Source organism: Chiloscyllium punctatum, chromosome 17 (assembly GCF_047496795.1).
Source record: "Chiloscyllium punctatum isolate Juve2018m chromosome 17, sChiPun1.3, whole genome shotgun sequence".
Taxonomy (NCBI): Eukaryota; Metazoa; Chordata; class Chondrichthyes; order Orectolobiformes; family Hemiscylliidae; genus Chiloscyllium; species Chiloscyllium punctatum.
The window spans coordinates 72,559,304-72,575,365 of NC_092755.1; the positions used below are offsets into that span (position 1 = coordinate 72,559,304).

The 16,062-nt window shown below is 40.1% G+C and overlaps 1 protein-coding gene across 1 annotated transcript in view; it reads right to left on the reverse strand.

Moving 5' to 3' along the window:
- Positions 1-16,062, reverse strand: part of kntc1 (kinetochore associated 1) — a 154,309-nt gene that overhangs the window by 15,592 nt on the left and 122,655 nt on the right. The window contains exons 54-59 of the mRNA XM_072587416.1: positions 14,970-15,088; positions 9,690-9,825; positions 8,125-8,220; positions 5,016-5,072; positions 652-706; positions 470-533 (exon numbers count right to left, since the gene is read on the reverse strand). Of these exons, the coding sequence (XP_072443517.1) occupies positions 470-533; positions 652-706; positions 5,016-5,072; positions 8,125-8,220; positions 9,690-9,825; positions 14,970-15,088 (527 nt within the window). The remainder of the gene's footprint in view (positions 1-469; positions 534-651; positions 707-5,015; positions 5,073-8,124; positions 8,221-9,689; positions 9,826-14,969; positions 15,089-16,062) is intronic.

Below are 16,062 nucleotides of genomic sequence, written 5' to 3' on the forward strand. Positions count from 1 at the left end.
AAACCACCCAGCCTCAATAGCCCTCTCAGTAAAACAATTATACAGAGTTGCTACCCTCAGAGCATAAAATCCACCTCATCATGATCTTAAATATGTGTCTGTGTTTATTCTGAGATTAAGCCCTCTGGTTGTAGGATCTTCCACAAGAGGATAACAACTTTTCTGCATCTATCTGGTCAAGCTACCTGAGAATCTTGTATATTTCTGGAAATGCTCTTGTATATACAGAAACTTGTTCATTCTCCTATTACCTGCTATACCCTCAACACTAGATTGCAACTTTTGAATATATTTCCAACAGGTTTCCCCTCTACGAAAGAGTGTGTGTGTTTCTTAACTACCAAACAAATCCTTAATGAGCTGCAATCCAAATCCTTAGAATTGATTTTCTGCAATTTCCCGAGATTAAACATTGGGGGAGGATAAAACATTAATTCAGTAGCACAAGATTTTACTCGGCAGCACTTACTTGATCAAGAGCACAAATGACTCATAACAAGTCTCCAATTGCTTTGGACTCAGAGGACATGAAGCTGGATAAAAGAAGTACAAATTAGGAATTAATTTTTAATGGAGTGCACATCTTCAGCTAGGTTGTCACTTGACTTTTTAAAAAGAAATTCAAGGCTTATTTACAAATACTTTCCATACCTGAAAGAAACGGTGCAAGAATCACACTACGCCACGCTCTGGTAAAATTCGGAATCTGTTTAAAATAAATTTAGTAATTCTTGAACATTAACCAGAACATTCAAGAAGCAGAACTAAGGTTTTATTACGAAATGGCACCTTTTCTTTATACTTTAAAGAAATGAAAACTACTTATCACAGCAAATAAACAAAATCAATCATTTGAAAATGCTTCACAATATTGACAAACATGCTCTGTAAAGGCAATATCAAAAAGCCACGCATTAATAGGTATCTAAAACCCTGGTCACCTGGAAAGACTTTGACACTTGGTCAATTGTATTCCCAGCTTCAAGTACCGTTCTATGTTAAGTCATTGCTATTCTCTTACACTTCTAACTCAAGAGGAAACCTCAAGGGGGTACAGATGGTGTAGCAAGAAAGGAAACACATGAGCATGTGAGGGCAAGGGCGAGCACAAGGATAAAGGAAATAAGTGGAGGAAAAAAAAGAGAGTGTACGTGTTTTGAGAAGATTTGTAGCTCAGGTTCAGGTTCTGGATGTAACTTTGCTCACTGAGCTGGAAGGTTCATTTTCAGACGTTTCGTCACCATACTAGGTAACATCATTTGTGAGCCTCCGGTGAAGCACTGGCGTTAGTGATCCGCTTTCTATTTTTGTGTTTAGGTTTCCTTGGGCTGGTGATGTCATTTCCTGTTCTTTTTCTCAGGGGTTGGTAAATGGGATCCAAGTCAATGTGTTTGTTGATAAGAGTTCCGGTTGGAATACCATGCTTGTAGGAATTCTCATGCGTGTCTCTGTTTGGCTTGTTCTAGGATGGATATGTTGTCCCAGTCGAAGTGGTGTCCTTCCTCATCTGTATGTAAAGGTATTAGTGAGAGTGGGTCATGTCTTTTTGTGGCTAGTTGATGTTCATGTACCCTGGTGGCTAGTTTTCTGCCTGTTTATCCAATGTAGTATTTCTTACAGTTCTTGCAAGGTATTTTGTAAATGATATTAATTTTGCTTGTTGGCTGTATGTGGTCTTTGAAGTTCATTCACTGCTGTTTTAGTGTTGGCGGGTTTGTGGGCTACCGTGATGCCAAGAGGTCTGAGTAGTCTAGCAATTATTTCAGAGATGTCTTGGGTTGCCAGACTGCTCAGACCTCTTGGCATCATTGTAGCCCACAAACCCACCAACACACTAAAACAACAGCCTAATGAACTGCTGTCTCCAACATCCATACACATGACTTTAATTTGTAGTGTGGAAATCCTGTGAATAATAGCTTTTTGAAAAATAATCCTACCTAAAATAATAACACTGAGCTCAAATGTAAACATCTTATCAAGAAAAGAGATTTTTAAAAACATTCACTCATGGGACATGGATGCCACTGGCTTGCCAGTATTCACTGCCAACCGTAATTGCTCTTGAGAAGGTGGTGGTGACCTGCCTTCTAGAACTGCAGCAGTCCACATGCTGTAGGTAGACTCACCATGCCCTCAGGAGGATATTCTGGCTTTTGACACAGTGACATTAAAGGAACAGCAAAACATTTCCAAGTCAGGATGATGAGTGGCTTGGAAAGAATTTGCAGGTGATAGCGTTCTCATGTATCTGCTGCCCTGTCCTTCCAGATGGAAATGGTGGTGTGTTTTGAAGGTGTAGTTTAAGGATCTTTGGTGAATTCCTGTAGTGCATCTTGTAAATAGTACACAGCTGCTACTGACCATCGGTGGTAGAGGGAGTGGATGCTTGCGAATGTGGTGCCAATTAAGTGGGGTGCTTTGTCCTAGATGGTGTCTAGCTTCGTTGTTAGAGCTGCGCTTATCCAGCCAAGTAGGGAATATAGCATCTCATACCTGACTTGTGTCTTGTAAGTGATGAAAAAGCTTTCAGGAGTCAGGAGGTGAGTTATGCAGTATTCCTCACCTCTGACCTGTTCTTGTCACCACTATTTATATGGAGAGTCCAGTTGAGTTTCTGGTCAATGGTAACCCGGAGGATATTGATAGTGAGGGATTTAGTGACGTTAACACCATTGAATGTCAAAGGGTGGTAAGTTAAATAATCTCTGATCGGACATGATCATTGCACACAAATGCCAGGCAAATATTACTTGCCACTTGTCAGCCCAAGCCTGGACATTGTCCAGATCTTATTGCATTTGAACATGGACTGCTTCAATATCTGTGGAGTTGCAAATAGTGCCAAACATTGTGCAATCATCAGCGAACATCCCCACTTCTGACCTTATGATGGACAGAAGATCATTGATGAAGCAGCTGAAGACTGTACAGTTTAGAACACTACTGCGAGGAACTCCTGCAGAGATGCCCTGGAACTGAGATGACTGAACACCAAGAACCACAATCCAGAGGCTCACTGAAGATGTTACCTAGTATGGCGACGAAACATCTGAAAATGAACCTTCCAGATTAGCGAGCAAACCTACATCCAGAACCACAATCATCTTATGTGCCAGGTACGATTCCAACCAGCAGAGAGTTTACCCCCTGCTAACCATTGATTCCAGTTTGTTAAGACTCCTTAATGCCACACTCAGTTGAATGTAGCCATGATGTTGAGGGGTATCACTCTCACCTCTCCACTGATATTCAGGTCTTGAACCAGGGCAGTAAATTAGGTCAGGAAAGGAGTGAGCCTATTGGAACCCAAACTGAGCATCATTGAGCAGATTATGCTGAGCAGTTGCTTCTTGATGACACTATCACTTTTTTTATGATTGACAGTCAATTGATGTGGCAAATAATTGGTCGGGTTGGATTTGTCCTGCTTTCTTTTGTACAGGACATACAATATTCGAAAAGTGTGGTGCTAGAAAAGCCCAGGAGGTCAGGCAGCATTCAAGGAGCAGGAGAGTTGACGTTTTAGGGTGGAAGGTGTTGGTGAAGTTGATGAACTGTTCAACCTCCTCAGAGGAGCATCACGTGGCGCTGATACAATCATCAATAAGTCGTGGAACAGCTCAGGGAACATCTCTGGCACACGGGCAACAAACAGCCCAACTGTCCTGTGGCTGACCACTTTAACTCCCCCTCTCACTCTCCCAAGGACCTGAAAGTCCTGGGTCTCCTCACTGCCAAATAAAAGCCATCTTCCAGCTGGAGGAAGAACGCTTCATCTTCTGCCTTGGGACCCTACAACTACACAGCATCAACATCAATTTCAGCAGTTTTGAAATCTCCCCTCCCCCCCAATTTCATTGCAGATCCAACCCTCCAACTCGGCACCACCCTCTTGACCGGTCCTATCTGATCATCCATCTTCCCTCCTATCTGTCCACCCTCCCCCATCAACGTATCCCAATTACTTCCCACCTGCATCTATCTATTGCCTTCCCAGTTACCGTCCCCCCCCAACTGGCCTATTTATTTCTCATCCCCCTTCTCGCTCCACGTTCCCGAAGGGCTTATGCCCGAAATGTCAATTCTCCTGCTCCTCAGATGCTGCCTGACCTGCTGTGCTTTTCCAGCAACACACTTTTCAAATCTGACTCTCCAGCATCTGCAGCCCTGACTTTCTCCCAATTGTCAATAATGTCTGATAGATGTCAGTGTTATAACCGTACTAGAAGAACTTGGCTCCAGGATCAAACTATAGACCAAAACTGGTATATTCCTAGTTTGTCAGGATTGGTTATTCACCAGATGAACCTCAAGAAGCTGCAGGCACACTTCTCTGATATAAGTAAAATGAAACTTTTAGTACTCGTTCAGAAAGTTGACAATCGTGAAGTCTAAGCTTTTCTACAGTAGTTATGAATATTATTAAGAGTTTAAAACTTTGGCATGAGTTAGAGACCACATTGAACAGAGAAATCGGGACAGAAATGCTATACTTATTAGCTCCTAATAGCTCCAAAGGAATACCTTTATTATAAACATGTAATGTTAATCCTATAATGCGGAAACCCAAATTAACAGGTTAATTAATGTTAAAGTTTTCCCACTTCTGTCAGGAAACATGAGGAAATTGAATTAAGTTCTAAAAATGTTCCCAAGAAAAATTAAATAAGCTGCTCAGCTTATGAATTGCGCCTGGCTTGTTCAATAGACAGAGCAAATAATCTTCATACAACACATGTTTACAAGCTCCACCTTGCTTTCCCTTTCTCTCCATGATAAGTAACGAGATAACAGCTGCAGCAGCTTCATGGCATGTAGATTAAAAGAATTATTATATTTAATTGAACAAACCTGAAACATAACACAAGATGATTTAAGAAACACAGGATGATTTAAGAAAAGAATCAATGATTAGTTAATGTTATAACTTATTGTTTTACAGTTGCAGCACCAATGTCATATTTATCCCTATAATGTTAGGAAAGGAACAATGGAAATACACTCTCACATACCTGCCACAAAGGGAGTATCGCGGTGATTGCTACTAGAACCTTCCTCAAGTAGTTGACCTGTAATATACAAATATGTTCAGTTTTGTTACAAAGCTTTGTATTTCATTTTCACAGAAGTGCATGCTTAGTGGTGAAAAACTCAGAACTCGAAGTCAAACTACTTCAGTTCCAAAGATTTTGAATTGTAAAATATAATGAATGATATTGGTTATAACTAAAATTTACAAATATTCTTTTATATCCTCGAGTTAGAAGAAATGCATTTGATTCCTCTTTCACACCTCACAAAATATTTCTTAATATAACATTAATATGTTGTTTGACAAAACAGTCTGACACAAATCACCAAATGGAAGTTCCCAACCTCTCACGACCTGCAAAAAGAGACTGGAAAAGAAGGTGGTTATAGAGTAGTCTCCTGGCAGAAGACATTCTGTTGATCATACGTTAACATAAGGAGGGCAGGGGAAGAGAAATGAGAAACAGAAAAACATGAGAATTCAAAATAATGAAAAGAAAATTGATGCATTTGAAAAAGTATGACTCACAAATGCCATTATACAGTAGCAAGAGATTGTTTGGTTCTCCAAGAATACTTAAAACTATAACTACAACTTTGACTTCACAACAATTTAGTAATTACAACATACTTGATGAAATAGAATCAGCTTGGAGAAGTCCAACCTGACATCAATACATCTCTATCACTATACAGAGAAAAATGAAACAAGTTACATATATTATTCTCTGGATTCTAACCATAATCTCCCTGCAATCTTCCCCACAACAATGTGAAATTAGGTAGTTTCATTACAGTAAAGCACATCTAGGCATGTCATGGGAGTGGTATCAAACAAAATTTGACAGTCAACTACATTCACTTCTTCTCACACTCCTCTCTTGTCCAGCTCCATGAAGCTGGCTTTGTTTTACTGCACTTTTTGTCAGCCTTAACTTTTTTGAGCCAACAAGATATGGGTTGGTTGCTCTCCACCAATCTTGAGCACATAATCTATTTGAAGACAGGCAGGGGAACTGTCTCAGCATTCTAGCCAAAATATATCCCAGATAAAACAACATAATCTGATACTTTATCCCACTGGTGTTTATGGGACCTGCCTTTTAACAAACTGACTGTTAAGTTTTCCTGCATCACAACAGTAACAATAAAAAAGTACCTAATTGCTCATGAAGCATTTTGAAAAAGTCAGAGATTGTGAAAGATGCAATATAAATTCGCTTATCTATATGACTGCATTCAAAGCAGTTGTCTATGATCTCCCTTTCCAAACTTGCAGCAACATTACTGAAGTTACCTAAAGATCGACCTTTCACTTCCCTCCTCTTTAAGTATATCTATTTGCTGTCTCTTGATGATATCATGTACAGATTTGCAGTCAACTTCCAAATGTACAGTTTTGACATTTGTCTCTATCACTTAACCATTGCTCTCAGTCCCCATTACCTTCACTGTGAAACTGCTTGTCTACATTCAACAACAATTTTAGTAAGGCATTTGATAAGGTTCCCCATGGTAGGCTTATGCGGAAAGTCAGGAGGCATGGGATAGAAGGAAATTTGGCCAATTGGATAGAAAACTGGCTAACCGGTCGAAGTCAGAGAGTGGTGGTAGATGGTAAATATTCAGCATGGAGTCCAGTTACAAGTGGAGTTCCGCAGGGATCAGTTCTGGGTCCTCTGCTGTTTGTAATTTTTATTAATGACTTAGATGAGGGAGTCGAAGGGTGGGTCAGTAAATTTGCAGATGATACAAAGATAGGTGGAGTTGTGGACAGTGAGGAGGGCTGTTGTCGGCTGCAGAGGGACTTAGATATGATGCAGAGCTGGGCTGAGGAGTGGCAGATGGAGTTCAACCCTGCCAAGTGTGAGGTTGTCCATTTTGGAAGAACAAATAAGAATGCGGAATACAGGGTTAATGGTAGGGTTCTTGGTCAGGTGGAGGAACAGAGGGATCTTGGGGTCTATGTACATAGATCTTTGAAGGTTGCCACTCAGGTGGATAGAGTTTGTAAGAAGGCCTATGGAGTATTATCGTTCATTAGCAGAGGGATTGAATTCAAGAGTCGTGAAGTGATGTTGCAGCTGTACAGGACTTTGGTTAGGCCACAGTTGGAGTACTGTGTGCAGTTCTGGTCGCCTCACTTTAAGAAAGATGTGGAAGCTTTGGAGAGGGTGCAGAGAAGATTTACCAGGATGTTGCCTGGAATGGAGAGTAGGTCGTACGAGGATAGGTTGAGAGTTCTCGGCCTTTTCTCGTTGGAACGGCGAAGGATGAGGGGTGACTTGATAGAGGTTTATAAGATGATCAGAGGAATAGATAGAGTAGACAGTCAGAAACTTTTTCCCCGGGTACAACAGAGTGTTACAAGGGGACATAAATTTAAGGTGAAGGGTGGAAGGTATAGGGGAGATGTCAGGGGTGGGTTCTTTACCCAGAGAGTGGTGGGGGCATGGAATGCACTGCCCGTGGGAGTGGTAGAGTCAGATTCATTGGCGACCTTTAAGCGGCATTTGGATAGGTACATGGATGGGTGCTTAATCTAGGATAGAAGTTCGGCACAACATCGTGGGCCGAAGGGCCTGTTCTGTGCTGTATTGTTCTATGTTCTATGTTCTAACAAATGAGTACTGACATTCACCAGCAAAATACTGAGAAGAATTGAGCCATTTTTTCCACTGCAAGCTTTTCCCTGTCTACTATCTCAGGTTGAACCATGCTAGTTGTAGCTCTAATGACTTGTTCACTTCTGATTACTATCCCTATATCTTTTTCACCTCAGTGGTGATCCACATCCATCTTCATTTGCTTTAACTTTTCAAGCACTGAAACAGTCACAATGTGTCTTCACACAAATTTCCATCTGTTGGTGTCTTTCACAATTTACCTTTCGACAACATGGGATGTATTTTCCTCATTCTGCTGACGTGCTCGTGTATTGCTTTTCTTTCTCATTGGTGCTAGACAAATTAATTTTGCTGTTGATTCCAGGTTAGGAAGCTTAAGGTGAAATTGATAAAATGCACTTCGGAACATAACACATGTTTGCATTAGGTGGATATATAGGACTCGCTGTATTTCCTGACTTACCATGTTAAAAGCAAGCAGTTTCTGCAGTATACCATTCCATAGTTGCAGGTCATACACCCTGTACTCCAAACTCAATTCAGTAACTAATCTAACAGCCTATGAATGAAAAAAAGTTGTTAATTATAGTTTCTTATACAGAGAATTTATAAAAGGTTAAAAAATACAGAACTATACTTTAAAACAAATGAATAGTAATTAGCACCTTAAGCACTACTTTCTAACAACTCAGTACCAAACATTACAATGCAGTAGTGTTCACCATTTTGTTTCAAACATAACATTTATCATCTAACTTTAAAAGAGTGAATTTTAACTTTTGCATCTATTTCTACTTCCTATTTAAAGGCAACAATTCTGATATTAAATCAGAGAGAGAAAATGATCTGGATATCATTGTACACAAATCACTCAAGGTTTGTGACCAATCAAATTGTTATCAAATCAAACAGGAATTGGGAAGTAAACTGAAATCATCTATTGAAATCAAAGGACAGAATATTGTCCTTTGTTCAATTCCTTGGCTAGGCTGTATCTTGAGTCACCAATGTCGATCCCGAAAATGGCGGATGATACACTGGCTTTGGAAAAAGTTCAGATGAGAGCCACAAAAATTATCTCTATCTTAAAGTTCTAAACCTTTCCTGAAGAAGCACCACACTAGACTCGAAACATTAACTCTGTTTCTATCCACATATCCTGCCAGACCTGCTGAGTATCTCCAACATTCTGTGTGTATTATATTCTGAAAAGGCTTCAGTTATTTCTAAACTTAACAAGTTTGTTCTATTTGCTTTTGAACTACACAGGCTTAGCAGCAATTGACAGAGGTGCGGGCACAAATACCTGCACACAAATTATTTCAGTTTGTGTTTGAGAAGGATCAGCAATCATGCATTTAAGTTGTGCAGAGGTAGGAACACGACGGATGTTCTTCCTTTCCCAATACAATCACCATTAGAAATGGTCTACTTTTTTGGTGTGTACTGCCTCTCTGTTCACCTTTGAGAGAGCCCGACTGGTTATTGGCTGTGGCAGAAATCAAATCTTATGAATTGTCAGCAACTCGTAAGTTTACATAAACAAATTAATATGACCTCTGCAGGTTTGATAACAGGAAAGGGCTGGAGGAAGTTTCATACTTCCTCACTTATTGCTGTAAGGTATGTGATTTATATATATTTTATGACCATTTACTTTATAATTGTGAATTTTGACCTAGTGGCACATGGTATTGTGTGCCTGAAGGGGTTTAATAATCAACTAGTAAGTGTTTCTGTAGCCATGGTGATTTCTTTTAAAACAAAGTATTAGAATTAGACTTGCCGGAAAGTAATTGACTTTGTTTAAATTGGGAGAGCGCATGAGCAAACAAAATAAACAGTTGTAGTTTATTAGGAATTTGATTGAAAATTGTGAAGTATTTTGGGATTTAGCGAAACACCCAAAGTTTTCAAGAAATAGCTTTTTAGTTACAGTTTGGGGTGATTTTCAGAATTGACACTTATAGTCATAGAGATGTACAGCATGGATACAGACTTAATATAAGCAAGGATCTTGGTACTAACCCTAGGCTCATGATTGTGATTCTTCCATAAGCCTTTAATCATCCCTTCTTTGGGACTGCTGTGGAATGATTCAATGGTGTATGGTATGTTCAAGATTTCAAATTCAGCCAAATAAATGCAATACTTCAGGTAACACCTACAAGAACAAAAGCCAATTACACATATTACAAATAAATACATTAAGAAAAGTATGTATTGAATCAGTTGGGTAGACACACAAAACCTAAATAATAAACCCTCAATCTTTAACATGAACAAGTTTTATAATTAAATGGGGATATCTCTTTCATGGTAGTGGTTTTGGTATGACATTATTGATCAAGTTATTAATTTAGGTGATGTGACATATCCAGTTTATATTTTGAAGCAGTTTTTTAAAAAGAATGTTGGTGTCATATTATTTTTCCAATACCTGATTGGGGATGCATGGCCTAGTGGTATTATTGCTAGTCTATTAATCTAGACTATTAATGGCAGATGGTGAAATTTGATTCCAATTTAAAAAAATTGGAAATTAGGAATTTAATGATGACCACGAAACCACTGTCAACAGTTGGAAAAACTCATTTGACTCACTAATGTCCTTCAGGGAAGAAAATCTGCAATTCTCACCTGGTCTGGCCAACATGCAGCTCCAGACCCATAGCAACGTAGCTGTCTCTCAACTGCCCTTTTAAATGGCTGAGCAAGCCACTCAGTTGTTTCAATCGCTATGAAGTCTCCACAAAGAAATTGTACCGAACACCTGGCATTTATATCAGCACCAAAAAAGACAACGGCAGAAACAGACTTGTCAATCCTGCAAAGTGCACCATATTAACATCTGGGGGTTTGTGCCAAAATTGAAAAAGCTGTGTTATAGACTACATAAGCAACAGCCGAACACAGAGAAATTCATAGCATCATACCTTACTGGCAATGTCCCAGAAACCACTGTCACCATTCCTGGATATGGTATGTCCCGCCAGCAGGACAGACTCAGCAGATGTGGCAGTACAGTGATATACATTCATGAAGGAGTTGCCCTGAGAGTCCTCAACATTGATCTGAACCCCATGAAGTTTCATGGCTCAGGTTAGACGTGGGCAAGGAAACATCCTGCTCATTACCATATGCCATCCTTCCTCAGCTGATGAATCAGCACTCCTCCATGTTGAACAGCACTTGAAGGAAACATTGAGTGTGGCAAGGGCGCAAAATGTACTCTGCGTGAGGGTTTTGATGTTCACCACCAGGAGTGGCTCTGCAGCAGCACTACTGAATGAGCTGATCGGATTCAAAAAGATACAGGTCAGAGGTAGGAGGCAAAGGAACCAACAAGAGGGAAAAACATACTTAACCTCATCTTTACCAATCTGCTAGATGTAGATGCATTTTACCATAGCAGTACTGTTAAGAGTTACCAGTGCACAGTCCTTTTGGAGTAAAAGTCCCACTTTCACATTGAGTATATCCCAATCATGTTGTGTAGCACTATTACTATGCTAAATGGGACACTCTTTGAACACATCTAGCAACTCAAGAATGGGCATCCATGAGGTACTGTGGGCTAACAGCAGCAGCAGAATAGTGCTCTAATACAATCCGCAACCTCAAGGACCAACATATACCACACTCAACCATGATCATCAAAGCTGGTTCAATGGAGAGTGCAGGAGGGCATGCCAAGAGCAGCACCAGGCATACCTAAAAATGAGGTGTCAACCTGGTGAAGCTGTCAAACAGGACTACTTGTGTGCTAAACAGCATAAGCAACAAATGATAGATAGAGCTAAGTGATCCCACAACAAATGGATTAGACCTAAGCTCTGCAGTCTTGCCACATCCAGTCATGAATGGCAGTGGACAATTGAAAAATTCATTAAAGGAGATAGTTGTACAAATATTCCTGTCCTCAATGATGGAACAGCCAAGCAAAAGATAAAGCTGAAGTATTTTCAGCAATCTTTAGTCAAAAGTGCCGTAGATAATCCATCTCGGCCTCCTTCGGTGATCCCCAGCATTACAGATGCCAGTCTTTAGCCAATTTGATTTAGCTCATAAGGTATCAAGAAACAAATTTCCCAGATATGTCCTGTACACAAAAAGCAGGACAAATCTAACTCAGCCAATTACTGCTCCATCAGTCTTCTCTTGACAATCAGTAAAGCGATGGAACGTATCATGAACAGTGCTATCAAGCAGCACTTGCTCAGCAATAACCTGCTCACTGACACTCAGTTTGGATTTCTCTAGGGCCAATCGGATTCTGACCTCAATACAGCCTCGGTTCAAATATGGATAAAAGAGCTCAACACCACAGGTGATGTGAGAGTGACATTCGACAGATTGTGGTATCAAGGAGCCCTAGCATAACTGGAATCAATGGGTATCAGGATGAACATACTGCTGGGTGGAGTCATACCTGGCACACAGATGGTTGTGATTGCTGGAGGTCAGTCATCTTCGCAGGAGTTCCTCAGGATAGAGCCCTCCGCCCAATCATCTTCAGCTGCTTCATCAATAACACTTTATCCATCAAAAGGTCAGAAGTGGGGATGCTCGATGATTGTACAATGTTCAGAACCATTTGTGACTCCTCAGATACTGGAGCAGTCCATGTTAAATGCATAGGATCTGGACAATATCCAGGCTAGCATTGACAAGTGGTAAGTAACATTTGCACCACACAAATGCCAGCAATGACCACTCCAATAAGAAACCACCGCCCTTTGATATTCAATGATGTTACCATCACTGAAATTCCATTATCAACATCCTTAGGGTTACCACTGACCAGAAACTTAACTGGACTCGCCACACAAATACAGTGGCTACAAAAGTAGGCCAAAGGCTTGACATACTGCCATGAGTTACACACTTCCTGATTCCCGAAAGCCTATCCATCAGGCACAAGTTAGGAGTGTGATGGAATACCCCCCCATTCATCTGGATGGCTGCAGCTCCAACGAAATTCAAGTATACGGGACAAAGCAGTCTGCTTGATTAGCACCACACTCTCCATCACTGATATTCAGTAGCAGCATCATGTACAATCTATAAGATGCACAGCAGAAATTTACTACACATCCTTCGACAGCACCTTCCATCTCAAAGGACAAGGGAGCAAATACATGGGAACACCACCATCTGCAAGTTCCCCTCCAAACCATTGACTACCCTGACGTGGAAATAGCAGTGTTCCTCCATTGTCACTAGGTCAAAATCCTAGAATTCCCTCCCTAAGTACTTTGTGGGTCAACCTGCAACACGTGGACTGCATCTCACCAACACTTTTTCAAGGGCAGCTAAGGACAGGTAATAAACGTTGCCTAGCCAGCTATGCACACACCCCACAAGTGAAGAAAAACAAAAGCTCAGCCATTAAGGTAGGTGAAGGCACTGTTTTCACCCGTTAGTCTATAAATGATATATCTTCAAAGCTAACTGACAGACTTCAGTGAAACTTGATAGATATGTAAAGTTTGGCCCAAGAATAAAGTAGAACGAAGAACAGTACAGCACCACAAAGGGCCCTTCAGCCGATGATGTTGCACTGAATACGATGCCGCATTTAACTAATTCCTTCTGCCTGCCCTTGATCCATATCCCTCCATTCCTTACATTTTCATGTGCTTATCTAAGAGCCCCTTAAACAGCCCTATTGTATCTGTTTCGACCATCACCCCGGCAGAGTGTTCCACACTCCTACCTCTCTCTGTGTAAAAAAAAATTTGACCCTCATGTCTCCTTTGACTTTTCCCCTTTCACTTGAAATGAATGTCCCCTTGTATTAGATATTTCAACTCTGGGAAAAAGATTCTGACCATCAACCCTATCTATGCATCTTATAATTTTATAGACTTCTATCAAGTCTCCTCTCAGCCTCTTCTGCTCCAGAGAAAACAACCCAAGTTTTTCTAACCTCTTCTTGTAGCTCATCCAATCCAGGCAGCATGCAGGTAAACCTCTTAAGCACCCTCTCCAAAGCTTTCGCATCCTTCTTGTAACATGGCAACCAGAACTGAATGTGGCCCAACCAAAGTCTTATAAAGCTGCAATATGACATCCTGACTAATGTAGTCAATGTCCAACCAATAAAAGGCAAGCATGTCATATGCCTTCTTTTCCACCATATTTATTTGCGTGGTTACTTTCAGGGAGCCATAGATGTGAACCTCAAAATCCCTCTGCACATCAATGCTGTTCAGGCTCTTGCCCTTAACTGTATACTTTTAACACTTGCTCTCCCAAAGTGCAGCAACTCGTACTTACAAATAATTGAATAATCGACTGATTTTTGGCACATCCTGAAAATTCGTTGTTTTTGTTTTTAAGAATCAGGATCTGTTAACATTGGGAGATGGTGCGAATTTACTTTCTAAAAAAAAAGTTGTAGGTTGTTTTATTTAGAATGTTTTGAATTTTAAAAAAAAGTATGCAATGTCTCAACTACTGAGGTACAATTTATCCCAAATATCAAAATGTGGGCAGAGTTTTCAAAGATGTTGTTTGTTGTAAATTTTCTTGAAACCCCACATCAAAATGAAAGCTTTAACTAAAGAAAAGAAAATCTCAGCTTTGAAGTTACAGAGCATCAAGCTGACAGGCAAAAATGCCAATTAGGTCTGTGTCACACTGAGGTATGACGGCATGACTGAGGTATGCTTTCTGCTGAGTGTCCACTTCATTTGATAAAATCAGAAATAATGTTGAATTATATATGACCCAAAACATTCCCTTATATTGCATTTAACAATAATGGTCTTATTTAAAATATGCTAAATAATAGTTTTCTATCTAAACCCCTCTTTTTAGAGACACAATGCATGTTCCAGAAATAACAATAGCACTTTAGCATTGTACTCAAACAACCATCATTCATGTATCAGCCTGGACATTGGCAGAAATAATTCAGCCATTGGGGCCATTATTGCCAAGTCTGGTCGTCTGTTTAGTCGAATATACCCAGATGTGGTTTTAGATAGCTCAGGAAAGTCAATTGCGCATTCTTTACTGCCATCACAAAGTCTGACAATTCAAAAGCCAATCATAATGCCCTAGAACAATCCTGGTTCAATGCCACATTTACTGTGCCAAAAAGAAAGCCAAAGGAAAGAGATAAATTGACATTTTCTTATCAATTATTATTTATAACTTTTTTCTTTGTCACCATCAACAACTGAACACATTGGAATTGGGCTGCTTTCACAATGGGAGCAGGGGGTGGGGATGCGGAGGAGATTGATTAATAGAAAACATATTATTATGCATTTAGCACATGGTTAAATTGCAACATACTTGACTTCCTCAATAGATTGCTGACTGATCCTTGCTATCGTTTCACTGTCTGCAATATGAAGAAGACACTGCAAAGCACGGCTCCTATGAGCAAATGGCAACTGGGTACCACCAAAAGGCTAGAAAATAAGAAATGAAATTATTAATCATACGTAAATGTGCCAATTATTAAATTACATTAAATACTAAAAGTATATTTAAAGACAGTGGTTAAAAGTCAGCATTGGGGGTTCAATGAACCAGACTATTAATGTTTATATTTCTCTATATTATGAACCAGCATACTCACTCATCCAAACCAGAAAACAAGTACCACAAGGAAAGTAAGAGAATACAATAGTTACAATGAAGTTTGATTTTTCAAAACAACAGTGCTACTTCTTTGAAACTTTTAAATGGTCCAATCTATCTGGTTATAATCACATACTTATTTATCTATCTTTATAAAGTGCCACTGTGGCTTTTCTTTCATGCACTCCTATTAGACCAAACCATTGTAAAAATATTTTTCTTTCCTTCTTGTGCGTTTTTCGGTGGAAATGTCACAAAAATTATAAGCACTACTGTCTGGGACACATAATTTCTTGGGCATTTCCTCCTCCAAAGTTAACAACCTTTTGATGTCAGTTGTTATTTTTAATCTCCCGATGTAAGTGGTCCCGATGTAAGTTGGGCGGCACGGTGGCACAGTGGTTAGCACTGCTGCCTCACAGCGCCAGAGACCCGGGTTCAATTCCCGCCTCAGGCGACTGACTGTGTGGAGTTTGCACGTTCTCCCCGTGTCTGCGTGGGTTTCCTCTGGGTGCTCCGGTTTCCTCCCACAGTCCAAAGATGTGCAGGTCAGGTGAATTGGCCATGCTAAATTGCCCGTAGTGTTAGGTAAGGGGTAGATGTAGATGTAGGGGTATGGGTGGGTTACGCTTCGGCGGGGCGGTGTGGACTTGTTGGGCCGAAGGGCCTGTTTCCACACTGTAAGTAATCTAATCTAATCTAATCTAATCTAAATGTACTTGGCAAAATCATGCAAAACAGGAGTAATTCCTCAAGTAAATATCACAGTTTAGATCAAAATAGAATAGACTGCAAAATATCT